This window comes from Petaurus breviceps, unplaced genomic scaffold (assembly GCF_028583685.1).
Source record: "Petaurus breviceps papuanus isolate PSGF00001 unplaced genomic scaffold, PetGlider_PUasm1.0 90383, whole genome shotgun sequence".
In the NCBI taxonomy this organism is placed as follows: Eukaryota; Metazoa; Chordata; class Mammalia; order Diprotodontia; family Petauridae; genus Petaurus; species Petaurus breviceps.
Genome location: NW_027187234.1, coordinates 1,184,982 through 1,202,074, shown reverse-complemented (window position 1 = coordinate 1,202,074; position 17,093 = coordinate 1,184,982). Strand labels below are relative to the sequence as shown.

The following is a 17,093-nucleotide window of genomic DNA, read 5'->3' as shown; positions in this document are numbered from 1 at the left end:
CTACTCTCCAAGACTGAAGCAAGAAACAAAATACTTCTCTCCTCCCCGCGCGAGCAACACGTTCTCCCATCCCATGCACGCCACGAGTTCCCTGCCCTCCACGCACCCGACACGCCCCTGCCCACTCCTAGGCTCGCCGTGGACACGTGACCCTCAGCCGGCGCCTTCCACTTGGTCCCAAACAGAGGGTTCCCAAGTTTCTGTGTAAAAAAGTAGCTTCAGTTCTGGGAGATGAGGCTTCAGGCTGAGCAGAGTTGAGGCTGGAGGGGGTATTTGGAGCCTGAGGCAGAAGCTGTGGGGGTGCATGGGGAGGGGAGCATTTTCTTCTTTGAGGAAAAACAAAAATCAAATGGGGAAGGGAGTGAAAGGTGAGAGAAGGGGGCAACCAAGATGTTGATGAACAAGGGCCTGGGAACCTCGATGGAACTGCGTTGCATACAAGCAGGGTTCCAGAGATTAATCTTTCTTTAAATTCTTTTTTTTTATACTTTTTTATTTTTTCCCCAATTACATGTAAAAACAGTTTTTAGCATTCATTTTTTTTTAATTTTGAGTTCCAAATATTTTCCCTCCCTCTCTCTTTGCCCCCCTCCCTCTCTCTTTGCCCCCCTCCCTGTGACAGTAAGCAATTTGAAATAGGTTACACATGTGCAATCATGCAAAACATTTTCATATTAGTCATGTTGTGAAAGAAAACACATCTTTCTTTAAATTCTTAGTGAGCAATTAATATCCTTGCTCTATACTTGTGCTAGGTGATCCAAAGGGGAGAACTGGGAATGATGAAGAAAGTTATAAGGGAGCAGATTCCTAACACATGTTAATGCTAAGAAGGAACTTCCTGATAATTAGAGTGGATGGGGAAAAAAAAGGAACACTATTATTTAAAGTACTTTGTGGGTACTTCCATCCTCCTACACAGAGTTTTCCATTAATGCTAGCAGTTTCTTGGCTTGTCCTTTCTAATCTGTCTTGACTACGGTGAAGTCCATGCCAGATAAGTGTAAAATTGGTGCAGCATGCTTTTTCAAAAAGGTTTCTGGCTTTTTCTTTGCAAACTGCAGGATTGAGAAAGACAGCTGAGACCACCTACGTGGATTACAAACTACATTCTATGTTTGGCCATCCCTTGCATCCTCTTTTCTTCACTCCTGCAGCCACTACCCTAGTTCAAACCCTGAACATCTCTACTGGCTACTGCAAGAGCTTCCCAATTGGTCTTCTTGTTTCCAGTCACTCATTTCTACAATCCATTGACCACATGGCTGCTAAAGTGATATTCCTAAAGCACAGGTTTGACTGTGTCCTTCCTTGGCTAGCTATGTGACTATATATTCCTCCTCAATAACCCTTTACTGTTTCTAGAATGAGCTACAAAATCTTCAGCCTAGTGTTTATATCTCTCCATGCTCACTCCCACTTATCTTTCCAACGTTATTTCATGTCAATTGCCTTTCATCTACTTACCATTCCAAACAAACCAGCTTACTAGATACTCTCTCAAATGTATTCATTCCTCCATTTGGTATCATAGTATACTTAGATTCCTTAAATCATAGCCCAGATGCCATCGAGTATAGGAAGCCCTTCCTAATCCCCCTCAGATACTTTCCCCACTGAAACAATCTTGTGGGTACTTAGCCTATTGCCATGTAAATTACCATGTAAATCTCTTGAAGGCAGAACTGCTTCTACCTTTCTTGTTCACTTAGCAATGTGCCTGACACATAGAAGAGACTTAATAAATGCTTGACTCATTAATTTAAAATAAATGCTTCTGAGATTTAACTAAATGGCATAAAATATTTACCACCTAGTGACCAAACCTCTAATAAGACTATCTTAGGTTGGCTGGTCTTTTACCATATCTGTGTTTACCTAGATCCTCAAGGTTTATAAATAGAATGGGGTGCTATGTAAGTGAACAGGCTTCTGATTTTTTTCTTTTTTTTAATTTATTTTAATTCATAACAAACACCAAATAAAATGGCCATTTTTATGTACATGATAGAACAGAAAAAGAATTGCACATGAAATTGCAGATATCTATTACAGACAGCTTCGAAAGCAGAAGCATGTATTAAGCTCCTACTGTGTGCCAGACAGTGTGCTAAGTGCTTTACAAATATCTTATTTGATCTTCCTAACAACCCTGAGAGACGGGTGCTATTATCCCCACTTTATGAGGGAAATGAGGCAAAGGTTAAGTGGTTTGTTCAAGGTCACACATCTAATAATAGTATGTGAGGCTAGTCAGATCTTTCTAATTCCAGGATCATTGAGTGCTCTATTCACTTTGCCACCTAACTGTATGACCTTAGATCAGTCACTTAACCTCTTTTGCCTCAGTTTCCACAACTGTAAAATGGAGAGAATAACAGCACTTACCTCCTAGGGTTATTATAAGGATCAAATGGAATATTTGTAAAGTGTTTAGCACAATGCCTGGAACATAATAGACACCATATAAATGCTAAGCTATTACAACTACTACTACTGCTGCTGCTGCTGCTGCTACAATTGGCTTTTCTTTTTAAGCCTAAAATGCATCCAACCTGTGGTTTTCAAAACTGTACTGCTTTAGGGGTGACTAGGTGGTGCCGTGAATAGAGTACTGGTCCTGGAGTCAGGTCAGAAGGACCTGAGTTCAAATCCAGCCTCAGAAATCTAACACAAAAACTAGCCATGTGACCTTGGACAAGTCACTTAACCCCAACTGCCCTCCCCCCAAAAAAAGGCAAAAAAAATCAAAGAAACAAAAACTGTACTGCTTTGTCTGTGCTTCTTTTTGTTCTTTATGCTTTTTTAAACATGCCTCAATAACCCTTTTTCCTTTTTTCTTCCTTTCCCTCTCTTTTTCTTCCTTTCTTTTCCTTTTTTTTTTCTATCCTATCTCTATTCACCCTAGGACCTCCCCCTTTACATCCCCTATTGGTTAACCAATAAAGAAAAGAAAAGAAAGCCCATGTAGTAACTATGCCAAATCAAGCAACAAGTTTCTGATTTTTGAAAGTTTTCAAGCATAGAAGGGCTCACTACATGTCATGGATACATTAGACAGAATTCATAGGATCATATGATTGAGAGGCAGAAGACAGCTCAGTGAGCCTGTATTTGGTAACAAGCTGTACTAGGTAACATCTGAGGTCCCTTCTAATTCCTTGATTCCATGATTCTTTTGCCCATTCCTTTGGATATCACTGCTTTGGAAATCTTGCAAGCCAAGTATTCATGGAAAATTCTACTGAGTTTCCCCAGGTGTTATGAACCCTTTCTCATAGGTGGAGTTCTCCCCCAGATTTATAATGGGGTGTGTTCTGAGCCCACAGCTGGAATGCAATTTTCTCTCACCCAGTTCCCCTTGTTGTAAACAAACCAGGTATGAAATGGCTGGCCAGGATCACTCCACATCTGGGGTGTAGGAAAGAACCCTAAAATAGGAAGTCTATAGGCCAAGATGATATTCCCAGGTCTTCCCTTGACTTACTGAGTTCCCCTGTGCAAGTTACTATACTTCCTCCTCTGTAAAGTGAAGGAGTTGGATTAGATGGGTTCCCTTTCATTTCTGGACCCATGATAGAATCTATGATTCCATGAATTTGAAATTAAGGAGTAGCCTGCTGAGTGGAAGGCTCCTTTTCTACTGTTCCCCAGTGCTCTTACTCCAATGGATTTGGCCTGGCCAAGTCCTATTTCACACCTCACAAGAGGTGATTTGTAATATTATGTGTGGTAGAAGTTCCCTAGTCTTAACTCGATTCCTGATTTCCTTATCCTGGTGTGATTATGATGCCCTTATTGGGTACTTTGCCCTGGACCTGGAGAACTGAGTGATGATGTGTTATAGGGATGATTTAGAGTCAGGAGAAGCTTACTAGCTCTGTTACCATGGGGGAAACACTTTGACTCCTCTCTAAGACAGTTTCCTCATCTGTAAAATGGGGATACTAGCTTAATTCACAAAACTACTGTACATGGAAGTTTCACACACTATATAAATGTGAGCTAAAAGCTGATAATCTTGCCTTTGTCACCAGCAACTAATTATAACAAAGTAGCATCACCCTTCATATTCATTCAAGGGTTTGAAAGATTATAGCACCTCAAAAATAATAATAATTATCCCTACAACCTCATCACAGAATGTCAGATCTCTTTTTCCTGGAGGTGGAATTGATCACATTTCCTACAGGAGACTCCACTTTTTTCCCAGCCTAGGATACAGGACTTTGAGATGTGAACACAGCTACCCTGATGGAAAAAAAAATATTATGTCTGTACCATTTAGGGTAAGCTAAGCTGAGGAGATTCAGTGGGTGACTAGCCTAAGGCCACACAACAAGGCAGCCACTGAACAGAGAAGACAATTGCTGTTTCTCAACATCCCACATCTTGACCCACCTGCCAGACAATTTTGCCAGGTTGAGGAGGGCTGTGACTCTTCGTTTCAGTGGTGTGATTCACACAAAGTCTTTGGCACATATTCAGTCTTCTATTTTTACCAGATGGTATGAAATTATGAGGTTATCTTTGGGGAAAATGCTGTTCAATTCAGGGAGCAGTTGGGATCACAGAATTTTTAGAGCAAGAGGAAACCAGAGATATCATCCAGGGCAAATGTAGCTCATTTGACATAAGAAAGAAAGTAGAAGATCAGAGAGCTCAACTGGCCTGTCCAGTGTCACACAGTAAGTAGAAAAGCTAGAATTCATATCTAGGTCTTCTGACTTCTTTCCATTACATCATGTGATCTCCATTCTGAGAAATATAGGATAATAGATTTAGATCTGGAAGGGCTGGCTGTCAGAAAACATTTTGAAGATAATGGAACTGAGGCCCAAAGACACAGTCAAGCCAGGATTCAAACCAAGGTCTACTCTACATACTTCCCTCAACACATTTCTTGGCTCTCTGCTAGATATCCAGAACTGAGCTGCCTTAGAGGTGGGGGAAGAAAATAGGGTCTCAGTTGTGGTAGAACTTGCCTTTTTGGGGGAGACAAATTTTATACCCATCTAATAAGAAAACAAAACCATGTTTAAGCATAGTTCTGAACATCAAGGGCTCTGTGTGAAAAGACAGTGATTCCATATTCTAGTCCTTTCCTACTAGATGGCACTGTGGGGCCAACTTTCCACTTTCCCCTGCCTAAGAAGCTTTGTAGCCTCCAGTATGATTTTTATTTGCTAATAATATGTGCAATTATCTCTAATTGATTAGCCAGCAATGCTAATTCCCCCCTGCCCTGAGGCTTATGCCAGATGGTGCAGAGTTGTTTTGCCTTATATCACCCATGGCAGGGATTGAAAGCCCTGGAGTGCTGGATTTGAAATTTTTAAAATTAGGTTTCTCTCACAACTTTGCCATTTACTATCTGTGACATTGAATAAGTCACTCCCTCTAAAACCCCAGTTTCCTTATCTATAAAATAAGGATTAGATTAGATTAGACAATCTCTAAGTCAAGACCTTCTAAATCTAAAATTCTATGCTATAAATGATTCTCCACAATCCTAGAAACACAGAAAACAGAAAGGACACACAGGCAAGATTCTAACATGGTCCTGAGCAACATTAAAGGAAGGAAGTGGGGTGGAAAAGTTGAAACCATTTCTGGAGTGTCTCACCAGAAGGTAAAATGTGACCTGCTCACAATAGAGCCAATTAATCGTGTGTCCCCAAATTACCTTTACAAGCAACATCTACTTCTGAAAACATAATTACATCTGTCAGTTCTATCTCTTGAATATACCTTATCTGAACCCAGTGACTTAAATTCTCTGTCTTTCATACACACACACAAACACAAAAACATACACACACATCAATTTTGGCTCACATATGGAAAAATGTCATAACAATTAGACCTGTTCAAAAATAAAATGCCTTTTCTTCAGAGGGAAGCAACACTATCACCCCCTTTCTCCACCAAGGTTACATGAATCCTCACTGAGTATATTGTAGAGGGATTTTTATTCCTTTATTCCTGGGCATCTGTGCAACAATACAGTGGACAAAGTGCTAGGCCTGGAGTCAGGCAACCTTAGACACTAGCTGTGGGATTCTGGGTAACTTAACCTCTGTTTGCCTCATTTTCTTCATCTGTTAACAGAGATAATAATAGCACCTACATCCCAGGTTGTCAGGATCACATGAGTTCATTGTAAAGCACTTAGCATAGCGCTATAGTAAGTGCTATACAAATGTTAATTATTGTTATTAATTATTCAGCTATGAGTCAGACTAAATGGCTTTTGAGGTCCTTCCCAAACCTGAGATTGTGTGATTCTGTGAAAGCATTTCTAGAAACTGGAACACCAGCTGGAAAACTTGTCTTCTAATATTGAAAGAACTCTGAAGAGGAATTAGACCTTTTCAGCTGGGTCCCATAGGGCAAAATTAGGAAGAAACAGTAGAAGTAGCAGAGTGGAAGATTCAGGGTTGATTTAAGAGAATAATCCCCAGTAATCAGAGATATACCCAAAATAGAATAGGCCACCTCAGAAGTGAGTGGGTTCCTGATCAGGATATTTTCAGGTAAAGATTAGATAACTTAGAGGGTATTCTTGGTCAGGATCATGTCAGACTAGATGACCCTTGAGGTCTCCAAATCATTCTGTGATATCTGCTATTTTACAAATTGTGAAGACTAGAAGAGACATAGAGCTCAATTTAGTCCACTTCTCCATTTTACAGATGGAGAAACTGAGGCCTAGAGAGTTGAAACAACTTGGCTATAGTCACATAGAATTAAGTAGAGGAGCCAGAACTTAAACCCAAAGTCTTCTAACTATGATGTTTTGTGATTCTGTGAAAAAAAAAAAATAGAGAACTGTGAGCCAAATATGTTGAACGGTTGGGCGGAGGAGGTGAGCCTGAGGCATAGTTTGGGATAAATCTTCATCCAATATCTGAAGGAAATAAAAAATTTTCCCCAAAGCTCTTATGATTCAAGGTATATATTATTCAAAGCTAGGGACAGGATCGGGGGAGGACTCCTCATGATCCTTCTTCACGCTCAAAGTGCCATGAATGAGGTTGTAATCAAATTCCATCCAAAGTTATCCTTTGTGAGTCATATGGCACCCACAGTTCTGCTTGTAGATGGAAAAATCCCTCAAAGACTGTTAATAATCTCTATCCACCCTTTAAAAAGTCAACTTAAACACAGGTATATCATATAAAATTTAGTTCTATTCATCTTTAATGTACTTTTCATGTAGTGTTTTATATTATGCATGTCTATTTTTTTTGCTCTATAGTACTAATAAACTATAAGCTTGATATGGGCAGGCACAATATGTTTGTATCTCTTTAAGTACCTACCACACAAGGTCTATGCACACTTTTGTTGTTATTGTTCAGTCATTTTAGTTGTTTCCAACTTTGTGACCCCATTTGGGATTTTCTTGGCAAAGATACCAGTGTGGTTTGCCATTTCCTTCTCCAGCTCATTTTACAGATGAGGAAACCAAGGCAAACAGGGTTAAGTGACTTGACCAGGGTCACACAGCTAGTAAGTATCTAAGGACAGATTTGAACTCAGGGAGATGAGTCTTCCTGACTCAAGGCCCCTGCACTTTATCCACTGCTCCACCTACTGGCCCCTACACACAACAGGCTACATGCAAATGCTATTTGATAAATTAATTAGCAATAATATATTTAATAATATTATATTTTAAGGTTTTCAAAATAGTTTTCTCAAAACCACAATAATTATTATTCCCTTTGTACAGACTCTAGGCGAGTCACTTACCCCTGTTTGCCTCAATTTCTTTATTTGTAAAATGAATTTAAGAAGGAAATGGCAGATCACTCTAGTATCTTTACCAAGAAAACCCTAAATGGGGTCATAAAGAGTCAGACATGACTGAAAAATGGTCGAACAAATGTGGAAACTGATCTTCAGATAAATTAAATGACTGACCAATGAATAACCACATAGCTATCATCAAAATATTTTGGAGATACCCTGTTTTTCAGAGCTAAGACCCAGCAAGCAAACTGTTAATAATCCTTTGCACTTACCCTCTGGCAAAGTCTATTGCACCAGGTGTTCACTCCCCTATTTCCCAGGGACCTAAGAGCCAACTTCCATCAAATCTCTGAGGTGCTCACAATCCCTGTTCCTTGTACTATACTCCTGTTCCTGTCACAGTAATCACAACCCCCAATACTTGAGCCAATACTCTTCCCACAGGACCTGTGGGAACAGTAACTCAGGACCTAAAAATGTCATAGTCCAGCCCAGTATGTTAAAAGCACTGTCTGTATCCCCATTATGGCAAGCCATCCTACTCAGGATGATTTCCATTAGCAAGTGTTTTCCTCACTCTAAAATTAATTAAACCACTGCTTGATTCCTGATGAACCTGCCTCTGGCCTGCTCAGTTTTGGCTCTAGTCATTCCCAGATTAGAGACCTGTCCAGTCTGGACTAAATTCAAAATTCTGTTGACATTATTAAGCACAGAGCAAGGATTTGAACCCAAGTCTAATTCCAGCACTCTTTCCAAAACACCATGCTGTTCCTTTTTTTAGGCCCTACTCTGTTTTATTGCCAACAGTACCTTCATTGGTCATCCCAATGGCTTTTTCTCAGTTCTCATCACTCTTGATTTCTCTGTAGTATTGGACACTACTAACATCCTGGACAGAAATCTCTGTCGTAAGTTTTCTTGATGCTGCTGCTGCTGCTGCTGCTCTTCCTCCTCCTCTTCTCCCTCTGTGTACGTGGATAATCATACCCTCACATGTGGGTACTCTGACCAAAGGAATATAAATTTTGATTGATTATACTTTACAAGATACCTTGGGGTTTAGGGGCTAGATTATATTTCTTCCCTTTTTACTTATTCTGTCATTTTTTTTTTAACTGGGACAATTAACTTTTTTGTCTCATGTAGTTTTCATTTAGGATTTCTTGAAATTACAACTCTGGTAAACCAGGCTTTGATAAAGCCTAATGTGATTCAAATGTAGCTGCTTGACTGACTTTGCCTTTAAACCTAAATCACTCCGACTCTCATTAATTGGCCAATAATAGGTCCCAGCCCAAGACTCATTTGCTCATTGTTTGGGTTATGGTGGCTTAGAGTGACTATAAATAGCAATTATTTCTATTCTGACCAGAAACTCTGAGAGTCTTCCCCTTCCAGATTAATTCTTTTGTGAAGTCAAACTAGGCCATCTTTTGCCTCAATTCTTAACTAGTCTTTAATCACTGAATAGGTTTTGCCTCAGACAAACTGAGAACTGGGAAAGACCTTAGCTTAAAAAGGCCGGGGTCTCCCATTGTATCTGGGACCATCACCAGTCATCCTGACCTATGTCTTGCCACTGAGCTCCAGTGACTCTGGAGGAGAAAGTGAGGCTGATGACTTTGGACAGCCCTGCCTCACTTAAATCCAATTCACTTGCAAGTCCAGGTACCACCCTCCTAATGTCATTCGTCCTCTTTAAGAACAGAGGATGAACAACAATAATCTTGACACTGCCATCTCCTAGGTCTTCTCCCTATCTCTTCCTTCTCAGTTGCCATGTTATCTATTTTACCTTCACAACATCTCTCCCATCTGTCCCCTCTTCTCCTCACATGGCCCCCCCATTCCATCTTGGACTTTCATCACATCTCATCTGGACAATTGAAATACCCTCTTGATTAATCTCCATCTCACAACTCTCTCCTCTCCAATCCATCTTCCACACAGCTGCCATATTGATATTCCTTAAAAACAGATCATGTAACTCTTGCTCAAGAAATCCCAATACCTCCTTATTACCTCTAGAATAATTCTTCTAATTGGCATTTAAAATCCTTTGCAATTTAGCTCCAGTGAATATTAGCAGGCTTATTTCATATTACTCCCCTTCATACACCATTTCCCTGTCAAACTGGCCCCTTTGCTTTTCCCTACAAATCATATCCCATTTTGTGTCCCCCTACTTCTTCGCTTCCACCTCTTAGAAACTGTAGCTTCCTTCAAGGCTAAATTGAAGTATGACTTCTTATAGTAGTTTTGTTTTGTTTGTTTTTCTGAGTTCTCCACATCTACTCCTTTTAATAATTAAGGTACTCCCTATTTCCTCCATAATTACTTTATCTACACATATGTGGTTCACCCTCACCACTAGTAGAATACAAGAGCCTTGAAGGCAGAAACTGTTTTTGTTTTTTTCTTTTCATCTCCAGTGCCTAGGACTTAGTAGGGAGTTAATAAATATTTTTTAATTAATTCCCAATCCAATTCAATAAACATTTATTAGATACCTACTGTGTGCTAGGTACTGTGTTAATTCTGGGTGGGGATAAAATTAATAAAAAGAAAGACAATCCTTATCTTCAAAGAGCCCAAATATAATGGTTGGTCTAAACAAAATCATATAAATGAAAAGCAATTGATATGATCAGTTAGACAACAAATATTTATTGAGCATTTAAGTATTTTCCAGGCATTGTGCTAAATGCTAGAGATACAAAGAAGGCAAAAACAAAGTCATTACCCTCAATGGTACATAGTGTGACCAACTCTGGCATCAGGAAGACCTGATCTCCAGCCCTGTCCCTGACATTATAGATGTATGACTATGGGCAGCTGGTGGCAGACTGAATAGAGTAAATGGTCCTGAAGTCAGGAAGACCTGAGTTGATATCTGGCCTCAGATACTGTATGATCCTGGGTGAGTCATTTAACTTCTGTTTGCCTCAGTTTCCTCATATGTAAAATGGGAGATAATAATAGCACTTGCCTCCCAGGAGGGAGGATCTAGTGGAATAGTAATTGTAAGGTACCTAGGACAGTGTCTGGCATTTAAAATTTTGTCATGTTATCTATTTTATCTACCATAATAGGTGCTATATAAATGGTAACTATTATTATTAAGTAATTTAGCCTCTCAATGCTTCCAGACAAACCTTTAAGATAGTATTTCTATTTGGCCTCAGGACCCCTTTATGCTCTGAAAAATTATTTAGGACTTCTCTCCCCAAGAGCAGTTGTTTATATGGGTTATATCTGTGAATATTTACTTTATTAGAAATTAAAAGTCTTAATATTATTGTTAAAATAATTTTGACCTCAAGGACTTCCTGAAAGAGCTTTAGAGACCTTGGGGATTAATTGCTCATTTGCATTGTGGGAAGCAATGTCCACTCTGGGTGATCCTTACACCAGTGAACTCACAGGTCCAAACCAACAATAAAATTATTTTATACTTGCATACTGCTTTACAGTTTCTAAAGTATTTTTAGATGAAAAGAACTTAATAAAGAACCATAAGCCAACTGTCCTAGCTCACATTCTTCCAAAGGGCATGGCTGGTGCTGGGCCTTTTGTGTCTGGGTCTCTCCTCTCTTTTATGTGTTTCTCCCTCCTCTACTCTACTTTCTGAGCCCCCCACCTCTACTCCTTTTAATAGTTAAGGTACTCCCTACTTCCTCCATAATTACTTTATCTACATATATATGGCTCACCCTCACCACTAGTAGAATACAGTAGCCTTGTTTTTGTTTTTACCTTTTTATCTCCAGTGCCTAGGACTTAAATATTTTTTAATTAATTCCCAATCCAATTCAGTAAGCATTTATTAGACACATACTGTGTACCAGAAACTGTGCTAATCCCCCTTCCTGTCCAGTCAGCCCCTCCTGACAGAAATGAAAGTATTTGATAAATTAAGTTGCCATGAGTGATTAGATGCGTTTCTGTAAGGGATGAACAAAATCCTGAAGAGAGATGCTTAGTCACAAGGAGTGAAGCTACTTCTGTGTCTACTATATTCCTGCATCTACCTGTCTATTCCCTACCCTTCCACCCATCACTATATACACAGTAGAGGTAGTGTGCTATACTAGGAAAAGTTCTAGATGTATAGGGTAGTTCAAATATCTGGGTTCAAATCCTGTTTCTGCCATTTCCTAGCGGTATAACCTTGGACAAATTACTTAACCCCACTGAGCCTCAGTTTCTTCATTTGTAAAATGAGAGTAGTAGACTAGATGATCTCTAAGGTCCTTTCTAGCTCTAAATCCTATGTTCCTACCCAAGTGACCCCTGAGGAAGTGCCCATTATGACCAAAGCACTGTTTGAGACATGTACCTAGAAAACAGAAAATCTTTGTGTTTATATTGGATTGATTTAGGGATTCTCCTCCAGCACACCACCCTCCATCTACCCACCACCCTGCTCCACAAAACACACAGCCAACTGTCTGAATCTCTCCCATTTATGTTGCTAAGAATCTAATGAAAAGAGAGAGAGACCTTCGAGCAGTGAAGGAATCCAAACAGCACTTTAAAATACTTGTTGGGAATTATGGGGAAGGTGGGCGGTGTAGTGCTGGGCCCAACATCAAGAAGACTCATCTTCTTGAGTTCAAATCTGGCTTCAGATACTTACTACCTGTGTGACTCTGGGCAAGTCACTTAACCCTGCCTGCCTCAGTTCCTCATCTGTAAAATGAGCTGCAGAAGGAAATGGCAAAACACTCCAGGATCTTCACCAAGAATATCCCAAAAGGGGTCACAAAGAGTCAGACATGACTGAAACAACAATTACAGTTGGGAATTATAAACCAAATAGCTTCCATGTTATGGCAAATGTATGTGTGTGGTGGTATGCATGCATGTATATTTAGGAGTATTTATGTGTACATGCTTAGAGAAGGGTATGTACATGCTTAGGTTCAGGCTTGTGAGTGCAGCTCTGTGTGCAGCATATTCACATATGCATATGTGTGTGTGAGCTGAGGGCCAGCCCTGTGACTGTGGTTAGTTATGGCACTGTCAAAATTCCTCTCTCCACCCACTCAGCCTACCTTGTCTCACTAGAGAATTAAAGCAGGGGAGTTGGCGATGCAGGGTGAGTCACCCTTTCCCTATCCCTGAGAAGCAGTGTCATGAGGCAGTCACTGACAGAGCACAGTGAAGGCAGGCCGCACTTTAGGACATAGGGAAGCTCCCAGAAGCACATGGGCAGATCCTGTCTTTAGCCAGCAAGGAGTGTCTATAAAGCCTTGCCCACAATAGGACCTCAATAAGTATGAGCTGAATGATTTGACTAATCGATTAAATGTGCAAGAGACATTTAAAAGAAACCTGATGCAAAAAAGTAAAAAATCCCTTTTAGAAAATGAAGAATCTTCCCATGTGTCTGTGTTGCAAATCCACATATTTATCTTCCAGATTTGCTCAGTATAAGGCGTACACAAACATGCTTTTTAACATCTAAAGAACCCATCTGGACTTCAGTTTCTTCATTAGTAAAACAAGTGTTTTGGACTGGGTGGCCTCTTCAAGCTCTCAACCTATGATTCTATATCCTCACTATAAGCCTATGAAGGAAGGCAGCAAAAGTACTTTCTTTACTGTACAGATCCAGGCAGGCTAAGAGAGGGGACACTAAAACAACCTCCTTTCACCTTAATTTTAACCCTCTTAGTGCCTTTCTCCACAAAGCCTTCCCTTACCTTCACAGGTAGAGAGCAGTGGACATATTGGTCAAGAGAACTGGATGCTATGCTAGTCTTGGCTCTGCCAATGAGTGTCAGTGTTGTTGTTGTTCAGTAATGTACAACTCTGTGTGACCCTATGGACCTGTCCATAGTGTTTTCTTGGCAAACATCCTGAAGTGATTTGCCGTTTCCTTCTCCAGTGTGTCCCCATTTTACAGATAAGAAACTGAGGCAAATAGAGTTTAAGTGACTTGCCCAGGGTCACACAGCTAGCAAGTGTCTAAAGCCAGATCTGAACTCAGATCTTCCTGACTCCAGGCCCGGTGCTTTATCCACTGCACCACCTAGCTACCCTCTGACTGACAATATAACCTTAAGTAATTACTTCTCCTCTGGAGGCCTTAGTTTATACAAATTCCTTCATTTTGCACTGGTGGAGAGGAGGTTGACCCAAGAACATCTTAATTTCTCTTCAAGCTCAAAGATCTGAGATATCCTGGTCCCTCTAAAGCAGGACCACTCTGTTCCCCTCACGTTAAATGTTCTAAACATGTTTGTGTGTGTGCCTGTATGTTTATGTCTGTGTGTACTGTTGAAAAAAAAAGAAAAAAGACAAGGAAGCATGTATCTGCTATGACAGTTAAGTGAGAATTAGTTGAGGACTCAGAGATACCTGGGTTTGCATCCTTCTTCTGACACTACACATGTAACCATGGTCAAATAACTCTCAGTTTCTCTGAAGCTCAGTATCCTTATCTTAGGATAACAAAACCCATAGTGCTTTCCTCACAGGGTTGTTGTAAGGCCCAAATTAAATGTTTGTAAAGTGCTTTACCCACAGAGGTTTGCAAATTTGGAGAGAAAGTCACATTTGAAAGAATGTTGAAACTGGTTTCAGGAAGACAGGGTTTGAATGCTGCCTCTGATGTACAGTCTGTGACCATGGGCAAGTCACTTAGGTTTACTATCTCCAATCCTCATTCTTCTGGTTTATAAAATGGATGTAATAATCCTATGATATTTGCCTATAGATGCGACGAGATGCCAAGGTGGATAGAGCAGGGTCTGAAGTCAGAAAGAACTGGATTCAAATCCAGTCTCAGATACTAGCGGCATGAGCTTCAGCAAGTCATTTACCCTCTTTGCTTTGATTTCCTCATCTGTAAAATGGGGACAATAATAGCACCTACCTTCCTGGGTGGTTGTGAGGTTCAAATGAAATATTTGCCAAGTGCACTTATCACATCCCTGGCACATAGGAGGTGCTAGATAAATATTAGCTTTTATTATTAGTAGTACTTCAGGGTTGTTGTAAGACTCAAATGATATACTCTAAAGAAATTTTGACTTCCTAAAGTATTATATAATAATAATAGCTAGCATTTATGTAGCTCTTTAAGATTTGCAAAGTGCTTTACAAGAACCATCTCACTTTTTCTTCACAACAACCCTGGGGGGTAAGTGCTATTTTTTTTACAGATGAAGAAACTGAGGTAGGCAGATGGTAAGTGACTTACCCAAGGTCATGCAGCTAGTAAGGACCTGAGGTGGAATTTTTACTAAGGTCTTCCTGACTCCCAGGTATAGCATTCTATCCATCCTGCCACTGCTGCCTATATAAATGTCAATTCCTATTATTTGAATAATTATTATTATTATCCTATTTCCTTACCTCTTTACTTAGCAAGGATTGATCTGTGGCCTTATCTTGTGCCACCTCCCCACTCACCTCAGTTTATAGGAGGTACATGAAGTATTATGGTTGAGTGCAAAGAGCCCTGAACATGGAGTTGGGTGCTCTGGGTTCTGGTCCTAGCTCTGCCACTAATTTGCTGCTGGATCTTGGAGAAAGTCTTTTCACCCTCACCTTCCTCCTATGAAGAATGGAGAAAATAGTATCTGCCCTGCCTGCTTTCCAGGGATGTTGTAAAGATTCAATAAGATGATGTTTTTATACAGGTGATGGAGTGTTACTAAAATAAAATTGACCCACAGAGCTCAGAGTAACCTTAATGATCATAAAAGTATAGACAGAGATGGGAGGGGCCTTCAAAGTTATCTAAACCAAATCCCTTCATTGGAAAGATAGGAAAAGAAAGAAAGAAAGAAATTCTTTCCAAAGTGACTTTCTCTCCATTGGAAAGATAGGAAAACTGATGCAGCAACCAGAGAGGTTGTAACTTGCTAAAGGACACAAGTAGCAAGGGACAGACCTAGGATTTGAAAACAAGTCTTCTGAATCCAAAACCAGATCTCGTCCCATTGATGCTTCCTGTCCATTATCCAGTATAAGTCCCTCATTTTATAGAAGAGGAAACAAAGTCTAATAGAAGGTACATGATTTGCCCAGGGTTTCACAGAGAATTAATTTAAGGTCTAAAACTACAACCCTGGTCTTCTGACAATCAACTTAGGGCTCTTTCCACTTCAAACAGAGTTTCATTTATTTCTTCTCACTGTGTTGCAATTTTAAAGACTCTGATGAAACTTTTTATTTTACAAGTTTTTATTGTTGTTCAGTCTTGTCTGACTCTTTGGGACCCCATTTGAGGTTTTCTTGATAGAAATGCTGGAATAGTTTGCCATTTCCTTCTCCAGCTCATTTCACAGGTGAGAAAACCTGAGACAAACAGGGTTAAGCGGCCAGTAAATGTCTGAGGTCAGATTTGATCTCATGAACCTGAGTCTTAGCTGACTTGGGACCAGCACTCTCTCCACTGGGCCTCCAGGCTGCCCCAAGGAAAGCCCTGATGAAACTGTTAGTTGACCACAATTCTAACCAAAGGCCAGCAGATGGCGTACTCCCACAAGGACGTGAATCTTCTCCAGAGCGCTGGGGGTTTTGTAGATTGGAAAAAAAAATAATAATGTTTTACATTCCCACCTCCCCCTAAGACAGCGATGAAGTGTTTCGTGGAAAAGCCCATAAACTAGACTGTCGTCCCTCCCTCTTCGGGCCCTCCCAGTCCGGTCCCTTGCCGCTGTGCCTCGGCTCAGACTTGGCTCTCGGAAACGAGGGGACCTCACCCCAAAGGTGAAGGGAAAGAAGAGAAGACTCCGAACTCGGCTCGGTCCACGCAGCCCCTACTCCCTTCATCTTCGCGCTTCCATCTCTGCGCCGTGGAGGGCCCCCCCCCCTCAATTCACACACACACTTTTCCAGCTCATTCCCCAAACCCACAGAGAAGCGCCCCTAACCCTTCGCGGGGGGAGGTCACTGGCTGCCCTTGATGAGAAGAGCTTGTAGAAGAATAGCTCCATCATCACCAGCCTCCCACCCCACACCCCACCCCCCACCTCGCAGGTGCCGACTCCCTTCCACTCACACCCCCCCACCTCCTCACTCCATGCTGGTCCCTGTCCCTGGACTCCATTCTTGCCCCTGACCACCTAGGATCCAGGCTGCTGCTGCCACCTCGCTAATGCCGTTATCAGAGGAGGAGAGGAGCTTGGAGGGCATTTATAAGTCCACAGCCTCGGGGCAACCCCGGGCAGCAGCCATTGGCAGCGGTGTCTGCTCAGAGTGCTACACCAACCAGACCTTTGTCTACGATGATGGCCATGGTCGGGGCAGATGCACCCCCAGGTACGTTGTGTGTGTGTGTGTGTGTGTGTGTGTGTGTGTGTGTGTGTGTGTGT

At 41.0% G+C, this 17,093-nt stretch overlaps 1 protein-coding gene across 1 annotated transcript in view; it reads left to right on the top strand.

The window, feature by feature from the left end:
- Nucleotides 1-16,876: 16,876 nt before the first annotated feature.
- The window catches only part of KCNT1 (potassium sodium-activated channel subfamily T member 1), a 227,642-nt gene continuing 227,425 nt past the window's right edge, over nucleotides 16,877-17,093 (top strand). The window contains exon 1 of the mRNA XM_069108351.1: nucleotides 16,877-17,040. Coding sequence (XP_068964452.1) covers nucleotides 16,877-17,040 — 164 coding nt within the window. The remainder of the gene's footprint in view (nucleotides 17,041-17,093) is intronic.